We start from the raw sequence: 15,563 nt of genomic DNA, 5'->3' as shown, positions 1-15,563 counted from the left end.
TATATATATATATACACTATATAGATATATGATAGATAGATACATGTAGATGTATTTATGTCAAGATTTGAAATTTTAATCTGTTTTCATTTTTTTTTATTTTTCTATTTCAACAAATAATAATAAAATATTAGAAATTAGTTCAGTTTTTTCAGTTATAAATTAGTAACTGAAATTTGAATTTAAACATTAACATGATCGTCATAATGTCTTACCATTAATATTATTATTTTGCTTGAATAACAACATATGAGCCCCACAAGTAATACATGTCTTATCAATGGCCAATACAGCATACGTGGCCTATCTATGTAAATGAGTCCGTGACATAACACTTCTTATTTCTGTCTAGAAAACTATTAAAAAAAAAAACAAAGATATAGTTCTCAAAATGCAAAATAGGAAACATGCTGGCGTATACATACATATACATACAATATTTTTTATCCACTTAAAACAGTGTTGTTGTCATGTCATTAAAATAATTTAAAAAAATGGTTTAATATTTCATTTTTTTAACATTCCATTCAGTATTCCATAATTGTATTTTTATTGTGTGATCCTGCATAATAAAAGTTATTTTTTTCCTCAAACGTTTTCCGTCTTCATTTTAGTGAGTACTTTTGTTGCTAAATATTTTCAATACTTTAGTCCACTTTCAAACTCCATCAGCAACCTCGAGCTCCTCCAGAAATATTTCAATATTTACAGAGAGATTAAAGGGATATGATTTTCTACATTGTTGAAGCATTGCATCACAGCTTTCATCAGCAGTGTGATCAAACACGCCACAGTCATGCAGACTTCTCCCAACATGTGAAACCGGACACCTACTTTCTCAACCCTTCCCAAACACTCTTATCTGCACTTCCAGCTGTCACTAGAACACCATACAGAACATTAACGCACAATTCAGACTTTAACTGCAGCAAGTGACTCCTGTAAAGTTCAGACGATCGACATCGATTAAAAGTCTCCGTAAACTTGCGGTTCAAGAAAACAGTTGAAGAAACACGGACGGAGGAGGGCGGGAGGAAAGGGAAAGCCAGAGGGGTGTTTCCTCTGCAGCAGAGGAAGGATTGAACTAGTGAGAAATAATTCATTAAACAGCATGAAATGTTGAAGTATATTGAATTTTCGCTGACAGTCGCGATGTCGACATCAGTTTTACTATAAAAGGTGAGTGAATTCATGTCATGTAGCCTACTCTCATAAAAAAAGAAAAGAAAACAGGAACCGGAGGCGCAGCCACGATACGATACAACTTTGTCACGTATAAAATTGAGTATAAAATTTATAACGATCAGAAAATATATATATATATTTCAGTGGTTTCTTTTCAGAAACGCTAACGTTACTTCATTTTAATGTGACGCGTGTGCTGGGATTTTTTCTCTGAAAACAGGCATTTTAATGTAGCATGGCTTTCTTTAAAGATCTGGAATAAAATGAAATGTCCTAGTGTCTTACTTGAAGGGTCATTTAATTTCATTTTGTCCCTCATGAACATGTATAATTATATTAAAAGCGAAAACATTTACTCTCGTAGGCAATTTCTTATGTAGCCTATATGCAGAAACAAAAAAATGTTTTTTTTTTCCTGCATGAGAATGTCTTTTGGCCTGTTCCCAGCCATGTTTCCAAATTCTCCTGAAGTATGTTATGAAATATGCCCTTTATGATTGCAAAACTTGCTATAAATCTGTCAACTGTTGCTTATTCAAGGCAGCTATATCCCAACATAAACTACTGCTCAAATGTTAATGTCCATTGGGTAATTTTAAGAAATTAATACTTTTATGCAGCGAAAATGTATTAAAGTGACTCTAAGGTGTTTATAATGTAACAAAATATTTTTGTTTAAAAAAAAATGCTGTTATTTTGAACTTTCTATTCATCAAAGAATCCTGAAAAAAATGTTTTCCCACAAAAACATTATGAAGCTCAACTGTTTTCATCATTGATGATGTTGACAGAAATGTTTCTTGAACAGCAAATCTGCATATTAGAATGAATTAACTTGTAATAATATTTTACAATATTACCGTTCAATGTATCAAATTAATGTAGCCTAGGTGAAAACATTAAAAATATCACCAACCCCAAGCTTTTCCAGATTTATTTGGAAAGGTTTAGGAAATTATTTTATGTCTTTATATTTTATAATATATATAATTTTGCATCACCCTCCAACGGATGGAGGAGAATCCAGACAGCGACAGGCATTATGATACGACCGCTGATGAACCCTCACCATTGGGCCGGGGGACCAAAGAGCAAAGTGAGGACTCCCCCCTGGATGATCACGACCTACCCATCATGCAATGGGAAGATTTAAGTTTGCGGATTGCAGAGCTAGAAAGGCAGGAAGAAGAAAGAAAGAAAAAAGCAGAGGTTACATTTTACCAGGACTTTATATATATATATATATATATATATATATCTTTATATTTATTAAAATATTATTAAAGACCTCATTATGCTTCAGAGTCTAGGTTTATCAGAGCGAGACCGAATACTTGGATGCTGGACAGAATCAAAACACCATTCACTCCATCGGGAGCCATGGACGGATGAGAACGACTACAGTCCCTGCCGTGTCCCTGTCAAAACATCACGGTAATTCACATATGCATGTTCATAATCTTCAGCTACCTTGTTCTGTTTAATGTGTGCTGTGTGTTTCCATCCTTCAGGTTTAATAGTCCTAAAAACCTTCAGCTGTGTTTCATCAACAACAGTGAGAGTGAGGAGGAGGATGAGGAAGGAGCATCTAGCAAAGAGGTGGGTGCAGATAGTCGTGATTGTAGTTTTCCAGAGTTTTATCTCAGGCCATGATTTATGAGGTTGCGGAAAGCATTAGGTTTTTGTTATCCTCAGAGCTCATGTGAGGCAGAGGTACGTGGGAGTTGCTCTCGGGGACTAAAACAGGAAGTAAAAGCAGCACTCAGGACTCTCAGAGACAAGCTATGGGCCGAACAGAAGGAGAAAGAGGTGAGAGATTTCAAAGACATAGTTCACTCAACAGTCTTGCATGACTGTCTTTCTTCCGTGAAACACAAAAGGAGAATGCGTTGGGTGGTTTATGCATGCACTTACAAAACAAAAATGGAGCTTGTAATGGGGATGGAAGCTTTCAAGTTTCAAAATGGATTCAAAAACACCATAAAAGTGTCATTCGAGATATCTAATTTTGTGTTCCACAGAATGAAGTTCCACAGGATCACATAAGGGTGAGTAAATGATGGCAGAAAAGCAGACTTGTTTCCCTTTCATTTTCTCCACTTGGATTTCAAAAAAAATCTTCAATAAAAAGTTACCAGCCATCTCCGGGATGATTCACAACATTTCAAACTTTCATTTGAAGTCTAAAATCATATACCCGTAATAAGTATAAAATGTGTGTACTGTTTATATTTATTATGTATATATAAATACACACTCATACAGTATATATTTTGAAAATATTTAAATGTTTTATATTTATATAATTTATATTATATTATTCCATATACAAATATAACATATTTCTAAAATATATACATGCATGTGTGTGTATTTATATATACATTATAATTATACATAGCTCACACACATATATCATGTAAACAAAAACTTTTATTTTGGATGTGATTCATGCCGATTAATTGTTTGACAGCACTAATATTTACTTCTGGAATGCTACTGTTGTACTCTGTGCCTTTAAAAGGAACACTCCACTCTTTTTGAAAATAGGCTCATTTTCAAACTCTCCTAAACAGTTGAGTTTTACCATTGCACCATGGGTGCAGCAGGCGCAATGATATTACGCAGTGCCTGAAAATAGTCCCCAGCAACTCTACAACTACACAAACTAATTGGGGACTATTTTCAGGCGCTGCGTAATATCACTGCGCCTACTGAACCCATGGTACCAGCAAAGTTCCTTGATTATTACGCTGGAATGAGAATATAGTTCCTAGCCATATCGGCCTAGAAAATTGCAACTTTTCATTTTCCGTTAGTCTTAGTACACGATGCAACTACAGAAGAGTCAAAAATAGGAAAAATATAGAAACTCTTAGATCATTTTTGAGAGAGATGCTAACGGTCTAATCAGATTCAATGATTTATGCTAAGCTAAAAGTGCTACTAGATTGGCTGAATGAATCCGAAAACGGTAAAACTCAACTGTTTAACTCTAGGGGAGTTGGAAAATTTTCTGTTTTCAAAAAAAAGTGGAGTGTTCCTTTAAGGCAAAGGAGGGTAAGTGTTAATTTCTCTGGTATATATTTTGTGCATATTTTTGTTTTATTTTCAGCAAGCCACCCACAGTAGCATGAACATAAGGAGAAAGATTCTTAGCCTTAGTGATCTGCAGACGTGCTCTTTACTGCAGCTGAATGCACTCAGGGCCTCGCTGAATGAGGACATTCAAGGTATCTTTTCCTCAGTGATACAATTTGCAGTCACTGAACTGCAGCAACAACATTTTCAATCAATAATACAACTCAGAAATGTTGTGTAGCTTTCATGCTTCTTTAAACTCTTTTCCAAAATGTTTTTGCACTTTTAAAATGCCATTGTGATAGTGACTCATGCACTCATTTGATTCATGTTTTTAGATTTGAGCTCAGAACTGGTGAAACATCTCGTAGTACGGGACCACCTTCGGACTAAGCAAGATGCTTTGCTCATGGATGTACAGGATATGACATCATTATGAACTATCTTTTTGTTTGGAACACTGCGTAACTGCAGTTTAATGTTGGCACTTTCTGAAAGCAGTAATTTACTGTTACTCATCCTGTGGACTAACAAAGGCCAAAAAGTCCTGTTTATTCTTGAAGAAATGTAGCCCTCACAGAAACTTTTGTTAAAATGTGAGTCACATTTATTATAGTCACAAGTTTTATTGTGGGAAAAAGTGCCTCATGACAAACTCTAACGGCTCTGATTCATATGTCACTTACAGTTTAATTTTACTTACATAAAGAATATATTAAGCTGCTGTCAAAGCCATATGTGATCAATAACTGTGATGTATTAATCATCAGATACTTTAAGCATTCCATTAAAATACAGTATATGTAATCGCCACGAAAATATAAACGTGTGCATATTGCAGTCATGAATGTGCCTTATAACTTTCCTGTGTATCGAACTTATACATGAGAATGAAGTATATCTCAGTGCTAAATATTCACAATAATTTAATAAATCATTTATTTTATACACAGTCGTTAGCCTTTTTTGTGGAACTGGAAAAGCGGTTATACCATACAAACTCTGCATTAAAAGATACTTAAGGTTATTTTGTGGTTCCTTAGATTGCTAGACACCTCTATTTAAGGTGCCTCAAACATCCTAGAAAATAATGATGGGTTAAAGTCAAAATTAATGTTGTGTAATTCTTTCAGTGATGAAAAATAAAATAATGCACATTTTTATACATTTGTATGAATAAATGTGTAATTTGCAGACTTTTTTCCCCACCGATAGTTTTGATTTAAAGTGACCATAAATTAAAAATTGCTGAAAATGTACTCGCCCTCAGGCCATCCAAGATGCAGATAGTTTTTCTTAATCTGAAGAGATATGTGGCATATTACCTGCTCACCAATTGATCCCCTGTGGTGAATGGGTGCAGTCAGAATTAGAGTCCAAACAGTTGATAAAAGGATCACAATAATCCACACAACTTCAAACTGTTGTTTCAGGCTAAAATGCAAGTCCTTTACCTATTATATTGATTTCTTCAATTAAGAAGTTGTCTCATCTGAATCAGGAGATAAATATGCACATACTAAGCACAATTTACAAGCCAATACAGTCTAAAATGTTGATTAATTTTGATGTGAAATGACTACAGGGGATGAACTTTTTCATTGTTATGGATTATGGATTTTTATTTTGGTTAGATGTGAGAGTTTAAAAGTTAAATCTCCTTTATGATGGATTTGTTACACGACAAAATGTTAATAATAGACCATCACTTGCTTGCTGATGGATCCTCTGCAGTGAATGGCTGCCATCAGAATGAGAGTTCAAACAGCTGATTAAAACATCACAATAATCCAGAAGGGATGGTAAAAGTTCAAATGCCTTAAATTATTTGTTTGCTATCGTACATACATGCAGTTTTTTGCTTTAATACATCTTTATTGATTGGCTGGAGTTGTGTGGATTACTTAAGTTTTATTGAGATGTTTTTACTGGCTGTTTGGACTCTCATTCTGATGGCACCCATTCACTCAATGCAGAGAATCTATGGGTGAGCAAGTGATGTAATAATACATTTCTCTAAATCTGTTTCAATGAAGAAACAAACTCATCTACAGGTGCTGGTCATATAATTAGAATATCATCAAAAAGTTGATTTATTTCACTAATTCCATTCAAAAAGTGAAACTTGTATATTAAATTAATTCATTACACACAGACTGATATATTTCAAATGTTTATTTCTTTTCATTTTGATGAAAGAAAACTAAAGAAAATCCCAAATTCAGTATCTCAGAAAATTAGAATGTTGTGAAAATGTTTAATATTGAAGACACCTGGTGCCACACTATAATCAGCTAATTAACTCAAAAACCTGCAAAGGCCTTTAAATGGACTCTCAGTCAAGTTCTGTAGGCTAAATAATCATGGGGAAGACTGCTGACTAGACAGTTGTCCAAAAGACGACCACTGACACCAGGAAGGCAAGACACAAAAGGTCAAAGTCAAAGTCACCTTTATTTATATAGCGCTTTAAACAAAATACATTGCGTCAAAGCAACTGAACAACATTCATTAGGAAAACCGTGTCAATAATGCAAAAATGATAGTTAAAGGCAGTTCATCATGGATTCAGTTATGTCATCTCTGTTCAGTTAAATAGTGTCTGTGCATTTATTTGCAATCAGGTCAACGATATCGCTGTAGATGAAGTGTCCCCAACTAAGCAAGCCAGAGGCGACAGCGGCAAGGAACCGAAACTCCATCGGTGACAGAATGGAGAAAAAAACCTTGGGAGAAACCAGGCTCAGTTGGGGGGCCAGTTCTCCTCTGCCCTGACGAAACCAGTAGTTCAATTCCAGGCTGCAGCAAAGTCAGATTGTGCAGAAGAATCATCTGTTTCCTGTGGTCTTGTCCTGGTGCTCATCTGAGACAAGGTCTTTACAGGGGATCTGTATCTGGGGCTCTAGTTGTCCTGGTCTCCGCTGTCTTTCAGGGATGTAGAGGTCCTTTCTAGGTGCTGATCCACCATCTGGTCTGGATACGTACTGGATCCGGGTGACTGCAGTGACCCTCTGATCTGGACACAGACTGGATCTGGTGGCCACGGTGACCTCGGAACAAGAGAGAAACAGACAAATATTAGCGTAGATGCCATTCTTCTAATGATGTAGCAAGTACATAGGGTGTTATGGGAAGTGTTTCCGGTTCACCTAATTAATGCAGCCTAAAAATCCTTTAACGGATTTGGATAATAAAAGCATATTAGTATGTTATGTGTATGCCAGGTTAAAGAGATGGGTCTTTAATCTAGATTTAAACTGCAAGAGTGTGTCTGCCTCCCGAACAATGTTAGGTAGGTTATTCCAGAGTTTGGGCGCCAAATAGGAAAAGGATCTGCCGCCCACAGTTGATTTTGATATTCTAGGTATTATCAAATTGCCTGAGTTTTGAGAACGTAGCGGACGTGGAGGATTATAATGTAAAAGGAGCTCATTCAAATACTGAGGTGCTAAACCATTCAGGGCTTTATAAGTAATAAGCAATATTTTAAAATCTATACGATGCTTGATAGGGAGCCAGTGCAGTGTTGACAGAACCGGGCTAATATGGTCATACTTCCTGGTTCTAGTAAGAACTCTTGCTGCTGCATTTTGGACTAGCTGTAGTTTGTTTACTAAGCGTGCAGAACAACCACCCAATAAAGCATTACAATAATCTAACCTTGAGGTCATAAATGCATGGATTAACATTTCTGCATTTGACATTGAGAGCATAGGCCGTAATTTAGATATATTTTTGAGATGGAAAAATGCAGTTTTACAAATGCTAGAAACGTGGCTTTCTAAGGAAAGATTGCGATCAAATAGCACACCTAGGTTCCTAACTGATGACGAAGAATTGACAGAGCAACCATCAAGTCTTAGACAGTGTTCTAGGTTATTACAAGCGGAGTTTTTAGGTCCTATAATTAACACCTCTGTTTTTTCAGAATTTAGCAGTAAGAAATTACTCGTCATCCAGTTTTTTATATCGACTATGCAATCCATTAGTTTTTCAAATTGGTGTGTTTCACCGGGCTGCGACGAAATGTATAGCTGACTATCATCAGCATAACAGTGAAAGCTAACACCATGTTTCCTGATGATATCTGCCAAGGGTAACATATAAAGCGTGAAGAGTAGCGGCCCTAGTACTGAGCCTTGAGGTACTCCATACTGCACTTGTGATCGATAGGACACATCTTCATTCACTGCTACGAATTGATGGCGGTCATATAAGTACGATTTAAACCATGCTAATGCACTTCCACTGATGCCAACAAAGTGTTCAAGTCTATGCAAAAGAATGTTGTGGTCAATTGTGTCAAACGCAGCACTAAGATCCAATAAAACTAATAGAGAGATACACCCACGATCAGATGATAAGTGCAGATCATTTGTAACTCTAAGGCGAGCAGTCTCAGTACTATGATACGGTCTAAATCCTGACTGGAAGTCCTCACATATACCATTTTTCTCTAAGAAGGAATATAATTGTGAGGATACCACCTTTTCTAGTATCTTGGACAGAAAAGGGAGATTCGAGATTGGTCTATAATTAACTAGTTCTTTTGGGTCAAGTTGTGGTTTTTTGATGAGAGGCTTAATAACAACCAGTTTGAAGGTTTTGGGGACATATCCTAAAAACAATGAGGAATTGATAATAGTCAGAAGAGGATCTATGACTTCTGGAAGCACCTCTTTTAGGAGCTTAGATGGTATAGGGTCTAACATACATGTTGTTGGTTTAGATGATTTAACAAGTTTATACAATTCTTCCTCTCCTATAGTAGAGAATGAGTGGAGCTGTTCCTCATGGGGTCTATAGTGCACTGTCTGATGTGATACTGTAACTGACGGCTGAATGGTTGCAATTTTATCTCTAATATTATCGATTTTAGAAGTAAAGTAGTTCATAAAGTCATTACTGCTGTGGTGTTGGGAAATGTCAACACTTGTTGAGGCTTTATTTTTCGTTAATTTAGCCACTGTATTGAATAAATACCTGGGGTTATGTTTGTTTTCTTCTAAAAAAGAAGAAAAGTAATCAGATCTAGCAGTTTTTAATGCTTTTCTGTAGGATATGTTACTTTCCCGCCAAGCAATACGAAATACCTCTAGTTTTGTTTTCCTCCAGCTGCGCTCCATTTTTCCGGCTGCTCTCTTTAGGGTGCGAGTATGCTCATTATACCATGGTGTCAAACTGTTTTCCTTAAGCGTAAAGGAGCAACTTTATTTAAAGTGCTAGAAAAGAGAGAGTCCATACTTTCTGTTACATCATCAAGTTGTTCTGAGGTTTTGGATATGCTAAGGAATTTGGTTACATCAGGAAGATAACTTAAAAAGCAGTCTTTTGTGTTAGAAGTGATGGTTCTTCCATACTTGTAACAAGAAGTAGAATTTACAATTTTGGCTATATGAATTTTGCACAGAACTAAATAATGATCTGAGATATCATCACTTGGCTGAATAATTTCAACACCATCAACATCAATTCCATGTGACAGTATTAAATCTAGAGTATGATTTCGACAATGAGTAGGTCCTGAAACGTGTTGTCTAACACCAATAGAGTTCAGAATGTCTATAAATGCTGATCCCAATGCATCGTTTTCATTATCAACATGGATATTAAAATCACCAACTATTAAAACTTTATCTGCAGCCAGAACTAACTCGGATGTAAAATCACCAAACTCTTTAATAAAGTCTGTATGGTGCCCTGGTGGCCTGTATACAGTAGCCATTACAAACATAACAGGGGATTTATCATTAACATTTGTTTCTCTGGATAATGTTATATGAAGCACCATTATTTCAAACGAGTTATACTTGAAGCCTGCCCTCTGAGAAATCCTGAAAACGTTGTTATAAATTGAAGCAACACCTCCACCTTTGCCTTTTAGACGCGGCTCATGTTTATAACAGTAATCTTGGGGGGTGGACTCATTTAAAATAATGTAATCATCAGGTTTTAGCCAGGTTTCTGTCAAACAGAGTACATCTATATTATGATCAGTGATCATATTATTTACAAAAAGTGTTTTCGTAGAAAGGGATCTGATATTAAATATGCCAAGCTTTATCATTTGTTTATCCATATTGCTTCTGTTTTTTATTTGTTGAACCTCAATTAAATTGTTAATCTTAACTTGGTTTGGACGTTTTTTGCATTTTCTAGTTCAGGGAACAGACACAGTCTCTATAGTGTGATATCTAGGTGAAAAAGTCTCTATGTGCTGAGAATTAACTGACCTCTGTGACGGGAGGCAGCTAGCAGACGGTCGGTTTAGCCAGTCTGTCTGCTTCCTGACCTGGGCCCCATTGCAAAAGAGGCTGGCTGTTCACAGAGCTCTGTGTCCAAGCACATTAATAGTGAGGCGAAGGGAAGGAAAAGATGTGGTAGAAAAAAAGTGTACAAGCAATAGGCATAACCACCCCTGGAGAGGATTGTGAAACAAAACCCATTCAAAAATGTGGGGTAGATTCACAAAGAGTGGACTGCAGCTGGAGTCAGTGCTTCAAGAACCACTACACAAAGAACTATTCAAGACATGGGTTTCAGCTGTCGCATTCCTTGTGTCAAGCCATTCTTGCATTTCCTTTGGAAATCAGGGTCCCAGAGTCTGGAGGAAGAGAGGAGAGGCACACAGTCCACGTTGCTTGAGGTCCAGTGTAAAGTTTCCATGCTCAGTGATGGTTTGGGGTGTCATGCCATCTGCTGGTGTTGGGTCACTGTGTTTTCTGAGGTCCAAGGTCAACACAGCCGTATACCAGGACGTTTTAGAGCACTTCATGTTTCCTGCTGCTGACCAACTTTATGGAGATGCAGATTTCATTTTCCAACAGGTCTTGGCACCTGCACACAGTGCCAAAGCTACCAGTTCCTGGTTTAAGGACCATGGTATCCCTGTTCTTAATTGGCCTGCAAACTTGTCTGACCTTAACCCCATAGAAAATCTATGGGGTATTGAAGAGGAAGATGCCATATGCAAGACGAAAGAATACAGAAGAGCTGAAGGACACTATCAGAGCAACCTGGGCTCTCATAAAACCTGAGCAGTGTCACAGACTGATCGATTCCATGCCACGCCGCATTGCTGCAGTAATTCAGGTAAAAGGAGCCCCAACTAAGTATTGAGTGCTGTAGATGCTCATACTTTTCATGTTCATACTTTGCAGTTGGCCAAGATTTCTAAAAATCCTTTCTTTGTTTTGGTCTTAAGTAATATTCTAATTTTCTGAGATACTGAATTTGGGATTCTCCTTAGTTGTCAGTTATAATCATCAAAATTAAAAGAAATAAACATTTGAAATATATCAGTCTCTGTGTAATGATTGAATATAATATACAAGTTTCACTTTTTGAATGGAATCAGTGAAATAAATCAGCTTTTGATGATATTCTAATTATATGACCAGCACCTGTACATCTCGGATGAGTAAATTTTCAGCTAATTTTTATTTCTGGGTAAACTATTACATTAATGATAATGTAATATTATAAACAGTATAATAAGAGTTAATAGAAAAAATATTTGTTTGGATGTTAATAAACGACTACTTGAGTGTTACTAGACAGGGTTATGGGGGTTTATTAGACAAAACTTGTTCAGCCCAGGTATGTTTTGCATAACAGCCTGTGTGTTTCCGTTAGATTGCTGTACATAAATGCTCAGCTGACTGACCATTCATGCTCAGTGCACGAACAGTGAGGAAGCAAGAGAGGGCACAGAGACCAGAGAGAAAAGAAGAAAGCACACAGAATTACTGATTGACAACTGATTAATAAAACCTAGCAGATCTGGATACCAAACTGAGAAAGTAATTTGTACACAGAGACCGTAGTTCAAGAAGTGCAGCAAAAAGTACTGAACTTTTCGTCCTGACCTTTTATCAAATGCGTGAAGAAATGAATGCATTTTGGCTGCACATTCAAGTTACCTTTTGTCTTGACCTTTAAGCAGGTAAGATATTTTATTTAGATCTACTTTCAATGGTCTGCGTGTATCAGAACAAACTTGGCTTTAATACTATAAAAAGAAAATGGCTTTAAATGTATAAGGATGACCTATCCAGTCATTTCAATCTCTATAAACAATCACATTATTTCTAGTTTACATTTTCTAACTTTTAATAATCAAATCAAGGTGTTTATAATCAATATGCACGGTTTTGTGTTCAACTGCACGCTGGATTGGGTTTCCGATCAGCATTTCTTGTCTGAATGAATGGGAATTAATTATTTACTGGAACATACCTGCAAGGACACATGATATTGTAATACCAAAACTGCCTCTGTAGTACACAAACATATTCATTAAACAAACTCAAGGGTTTTATGAACCAAACATGGAGACTTTGTCATTACTGCTCCATGTTATGTAGGCACTATGCATATAGATGAATGTAACAGCCATGTCTAGCCATAAATTAGGCATCTTAATGCACACGCTTCGCAGTTTTCATTGCAAACGGGGTCAGTTGGGTCAGGAAGTGGCGCGTGTTGATACCTCTTAATCTGTGTAAAGAAAAAACGCAATGTGAAAGAACTCGTCTAATACATGGGACTCAAAAAATGGGGGATGGAAAGATGAATGAAGGGTTTACGGAATAGTTTGTTACTGATTGATGGGGTAATAGACCAGAAGAGGCCGATTCAGCACTATAGACAGATAAAGCTGAAGGACTGAGTCATCGGTCAACCCGCAGTTTCCTTGGAAATAAACTATAGGACGGACTACAAGAAAGTCCAGATTTACAATGCAATCACGGTAAAACTATATAACGTTCCTCTGTTTTCTCCATTTTGGAGCGATGTCCTAACAGGATATCCTGAAGGCTGAAGAATGTGGAGCTTCTAGATTGAATTGAAGAGGTCTCGAGAAGACGGTGATGTGGCTCTGTGGTAACAGCTGATCATGAAGACTACGACTTCAATCTCCAACGGATCTCTGCAGCCAGATGCTCATAACCACAGCACACCGCACAGCTGCAGCATCGACGAATCCTACAAGTACATCATCTTGCCTCTATGCTACTCCTTGACCTTCTTGCTCAGCCTCGTCCTGAACTCCACAGTCCTCCTGCGGTCTCGCCGAAGCGGCCGTCAGTGGAACACTTCGCTGATCTACATGGTCAATCTGGCCTCCACGGATCTGATGTACAGCTTCTCTCTGCCCTTCCTCGTGGCTAGTTATGTGATGCGTGACCATTGGGTTTTTGGAGACTTCATGTGCAGGCTGGTGCGTTTCTTGTTTTACTTCAACCTGTACTGCAGCATCTTCTTCCTCACCTGTATTTCCGTCCATCGCTACATGGGAATATGTCATCCGATCAGAAACATTGCTTTGGAGAGCAAGCGGGCGGTTAGGGGCATCTGCGCAACTGTTTGGGTCATAGTGTTCATCCTTACATGCCCAATCGTCCGGTTTGCCAAAACAGGGGATGTTTTGAGGAAAATCGAAGGAACCGATTCGTGGTCGGAAAGTAGTGGAGATGCTGGAAGAGTAGAGGTGGAGGTATATAGGAATTGTTGGGATGACGCAATTGATAGTGAGTTTTCTGAATACGTGCCTTATGGAATCGTTCTACACCTTCTGGGCTTCTTCTTCCCTTTTATCGTCATTGCATGGTGTTACTCGCAGGTGGTGCGGACCATCTTCCAAACGCTTCACTCCCAGCCACAGGTGCAAGAGGAAGGGGGAATGTGCGGCGGGGTCGAAGGGGTCAAAGACAGGACATCCGTGTCCATCTCTGGCTCTCAACATGCACCGTACCTCAACACGAGGCGCAAGTCCATTAAAACCATCATCACCATCACCATCCTGTTCGCGCTGTGCTTCCTGCCCTTCCACATCACACGAACACTCTTCCTCGTCCTCAAGGAAACCAAGGCCGTCGAGTGCCAAACCATGCGGATGGTTTCCATTTGCTACAAGATCACTCGGCCACTGGCTTCCTGCAATTCCTGGCTCAATGCACTCCTTTATTTCTTAACAGGAGACAAAAGCTTAGCTTGCTGTGGACGGACCAGCGCCGGTCACAACACCCACCTGCTCTGGCCTTTACAGATTCTTGGAGGACAGAAAGAGGCTGAGGATCAAGAGCAAGGCAATTCGCATAAAGCAGAGGAAGATCATGAAAGTGACTCGAAATCTTCAGGAATAACATAGATGAGGATGGGAATGCACAGTCTCTATGGGGACAGACCTACTTTTAACGTTCTAGATTTCATATTATTTATTATTCATCCATGCTACTGAGCAATTTCAAACAATCTTGTGTACCGCTGTATGTTTTATGCTAGTTTGTGACCAAGTGTCTCTTTTAAACATCATGTTTTTGGAGTTGGTGTGTAAAAGAAAAATTGAAGCGGTAAATAATACTGAAATAATAATTTATGAAAGTATGAAACTGGAATTTCTTATGCACAAAATAAGTTATTTATTGCTGACTGACTAGAAGTAAAGTACAGTCAACAGGCCAAAATAATATACAAAAGAAACAGGAAGCAAAAAGTTACTAATTGACATCTTGTGACAATTAAACCGATTTGCTCACACTATTAGCAAGACTAATGTGACCTGTATGCTGTCGAGATCCTGAAACTGTCGAACTGCACATACTTTTACAATTTAATAAAGATCCTGTAGTGAATAAAAACTCATTTGAATGTATCTTAAAACTAAAAAAACTTGTCATTGTAAATGACTATTCTTCTTTTCTGCTTGAATTGCAATTCCTAAACATTCACTAATTCATAAGCCATACATTTGTTTTTAATATTGTTCACAATGATAGAATAAATTGTATACATGACTTCATTTTATTTTATTTAAAATGATGTTTATCTTGTTAAACACACACACACTTTCAGACTACCATTGTGATTAGGCTTTTCAAAAATTCATTAGAATTCACCACTTTATAAATAACTGTGGATATTTGTTATAATAGTTTTGTTATAATAGAATTCACTACGTTATGGTAAATGGTTTATATTGAATATGTCAGAGTGTAAAATCCATAAACATTTACCATGAAATTTTATTATTTGTTATAATGTAATTAACATTGATATAATTTACTTGATAGCCCCAAGGGGGTTAATTTGATTTGTTAAAATTAGTTGATGCATTAGGAATCACAAACAATCTTTTTTTTCATATACTACATTTACAAACATCAAAAGCTTAATTAAACTTTATATACACGTTTACCTTGTCCAAATACAGTTTTGTAGTGAATTACTGATGTAGCCTATGATGGTTTTGTATGACTGTCATGCATCTCAAGGAGACTCTTTTGGATAAATCC

General features: G+C 37.2%; 2 protein-coding genes across 5 annotated transcripts; both read left to right on the top strand.

Moving 5' to 3' along the window:
• The first annotated feature begins 735 nt into the window (after nt 1-735).
• im:7136398 (schwannomin-interacting protein 1) lies at nt 736-5,214 on the top strand. 4 transcript variants are annotated; one of them, XM_059539466.1, is made up of 8 exons: nt 736-1,179; nt 2,206-2,394; nt 2,489-2,619; nt 2,697-2,784; nt 2,881-2,994; nt 3,207-3,233; nt 4,301-4,418; nt 4,605-5,214. In XM_059539466.1, exons 2-8 carry the CDS (start codon nt 2,320-2,322, stop codon nt 4,703-4,705), a joined length of 654 nt encoding a protein of 217 aa, XP_059395449.1. In that variant the 5' UTR covers nt 736-1,179; nt 2,206-2,319; the 3' UTR covers nt 4,706-5,214. The 4 variants fall into 4 exon arrangements, with proteins under 4 accessions (XP_059395449.1, XP_059395447.1, XP_059395445.1 ...); XM_059539464.1 differs by having other exon boundaries at nt 2,203-2,394; XM_059539462.1 differs by lacking the exon at nt 736-1,179 and having other exon boundaries at nt 2,128-2,394.
• Nucleotides 5,215-12,451: 7,237 nt separating this feature from the next.
• LOC132127434 (P2Y purinoceptor 3) lies at nt 12,452-14,613 on the top strand. Its single transcript, XM_059539299.1, has one exon. It carries the CDS (start codon nt 13,166-13,168, stop codon nt 14,417-14,419), a length of 1,254 nt encoding a protein of 417 aa, XP_059395282.1. The 5' UTR covers nt 12,452-13,165; the 3' UTR covers nt 14,420-14,613.
• The last annotated feature ends 950 nt before the right edge of the window (nt 14,614-15,563 follow it).

The sequence above is a fragment of the Carassius carassius genome, chromosome 45 (assembly GCF_963082965.1).
Source record: "Carassius carassius chromosome 45, fCarCar2.1, whole genome shotgun sequence".
Taxonomy (NCBI): Eukaryota; Metazoa; Chordata; class Actinopteri; order Cypriniformes; family Cyprinidae; genus Carassius; species Carassius carassius.
The sequence above is the reverse complement of the archived record's forward strand: the minus strand, read 5'-3'. Positions and strand labels throughout refer to the sequence as shown.

Coding starts and splice junctions, on each gene's coding strand:
- im:7136398 (XM_059539462.1), top strand. CDS start 2,197: ATGGAGGAGAATCCAGACAGCGACAGGCATTATGATACGACCGCTGAT. Junction 3,234..4,300: donor TTCCACAGGATCACATAAGG/GTGAGTAAATGA, acceptor TTTTATTTTCAG/CAAGCCACCCACAGTAGCAT. Junction 4,419..4,604: donor GCTGAATGAGGACATTCAAG/GTATCTTTTCCT, acceptor TCATGTTTTTAG/ATTTGAGCTCAGAACTGGTG.
- LOC132127434 (XM_059539299.1), top strand. CDS start 13,166: ATGAAGACTACGACTTCAATCTCCAACGGATCTCTGCAGCCAGATGCT.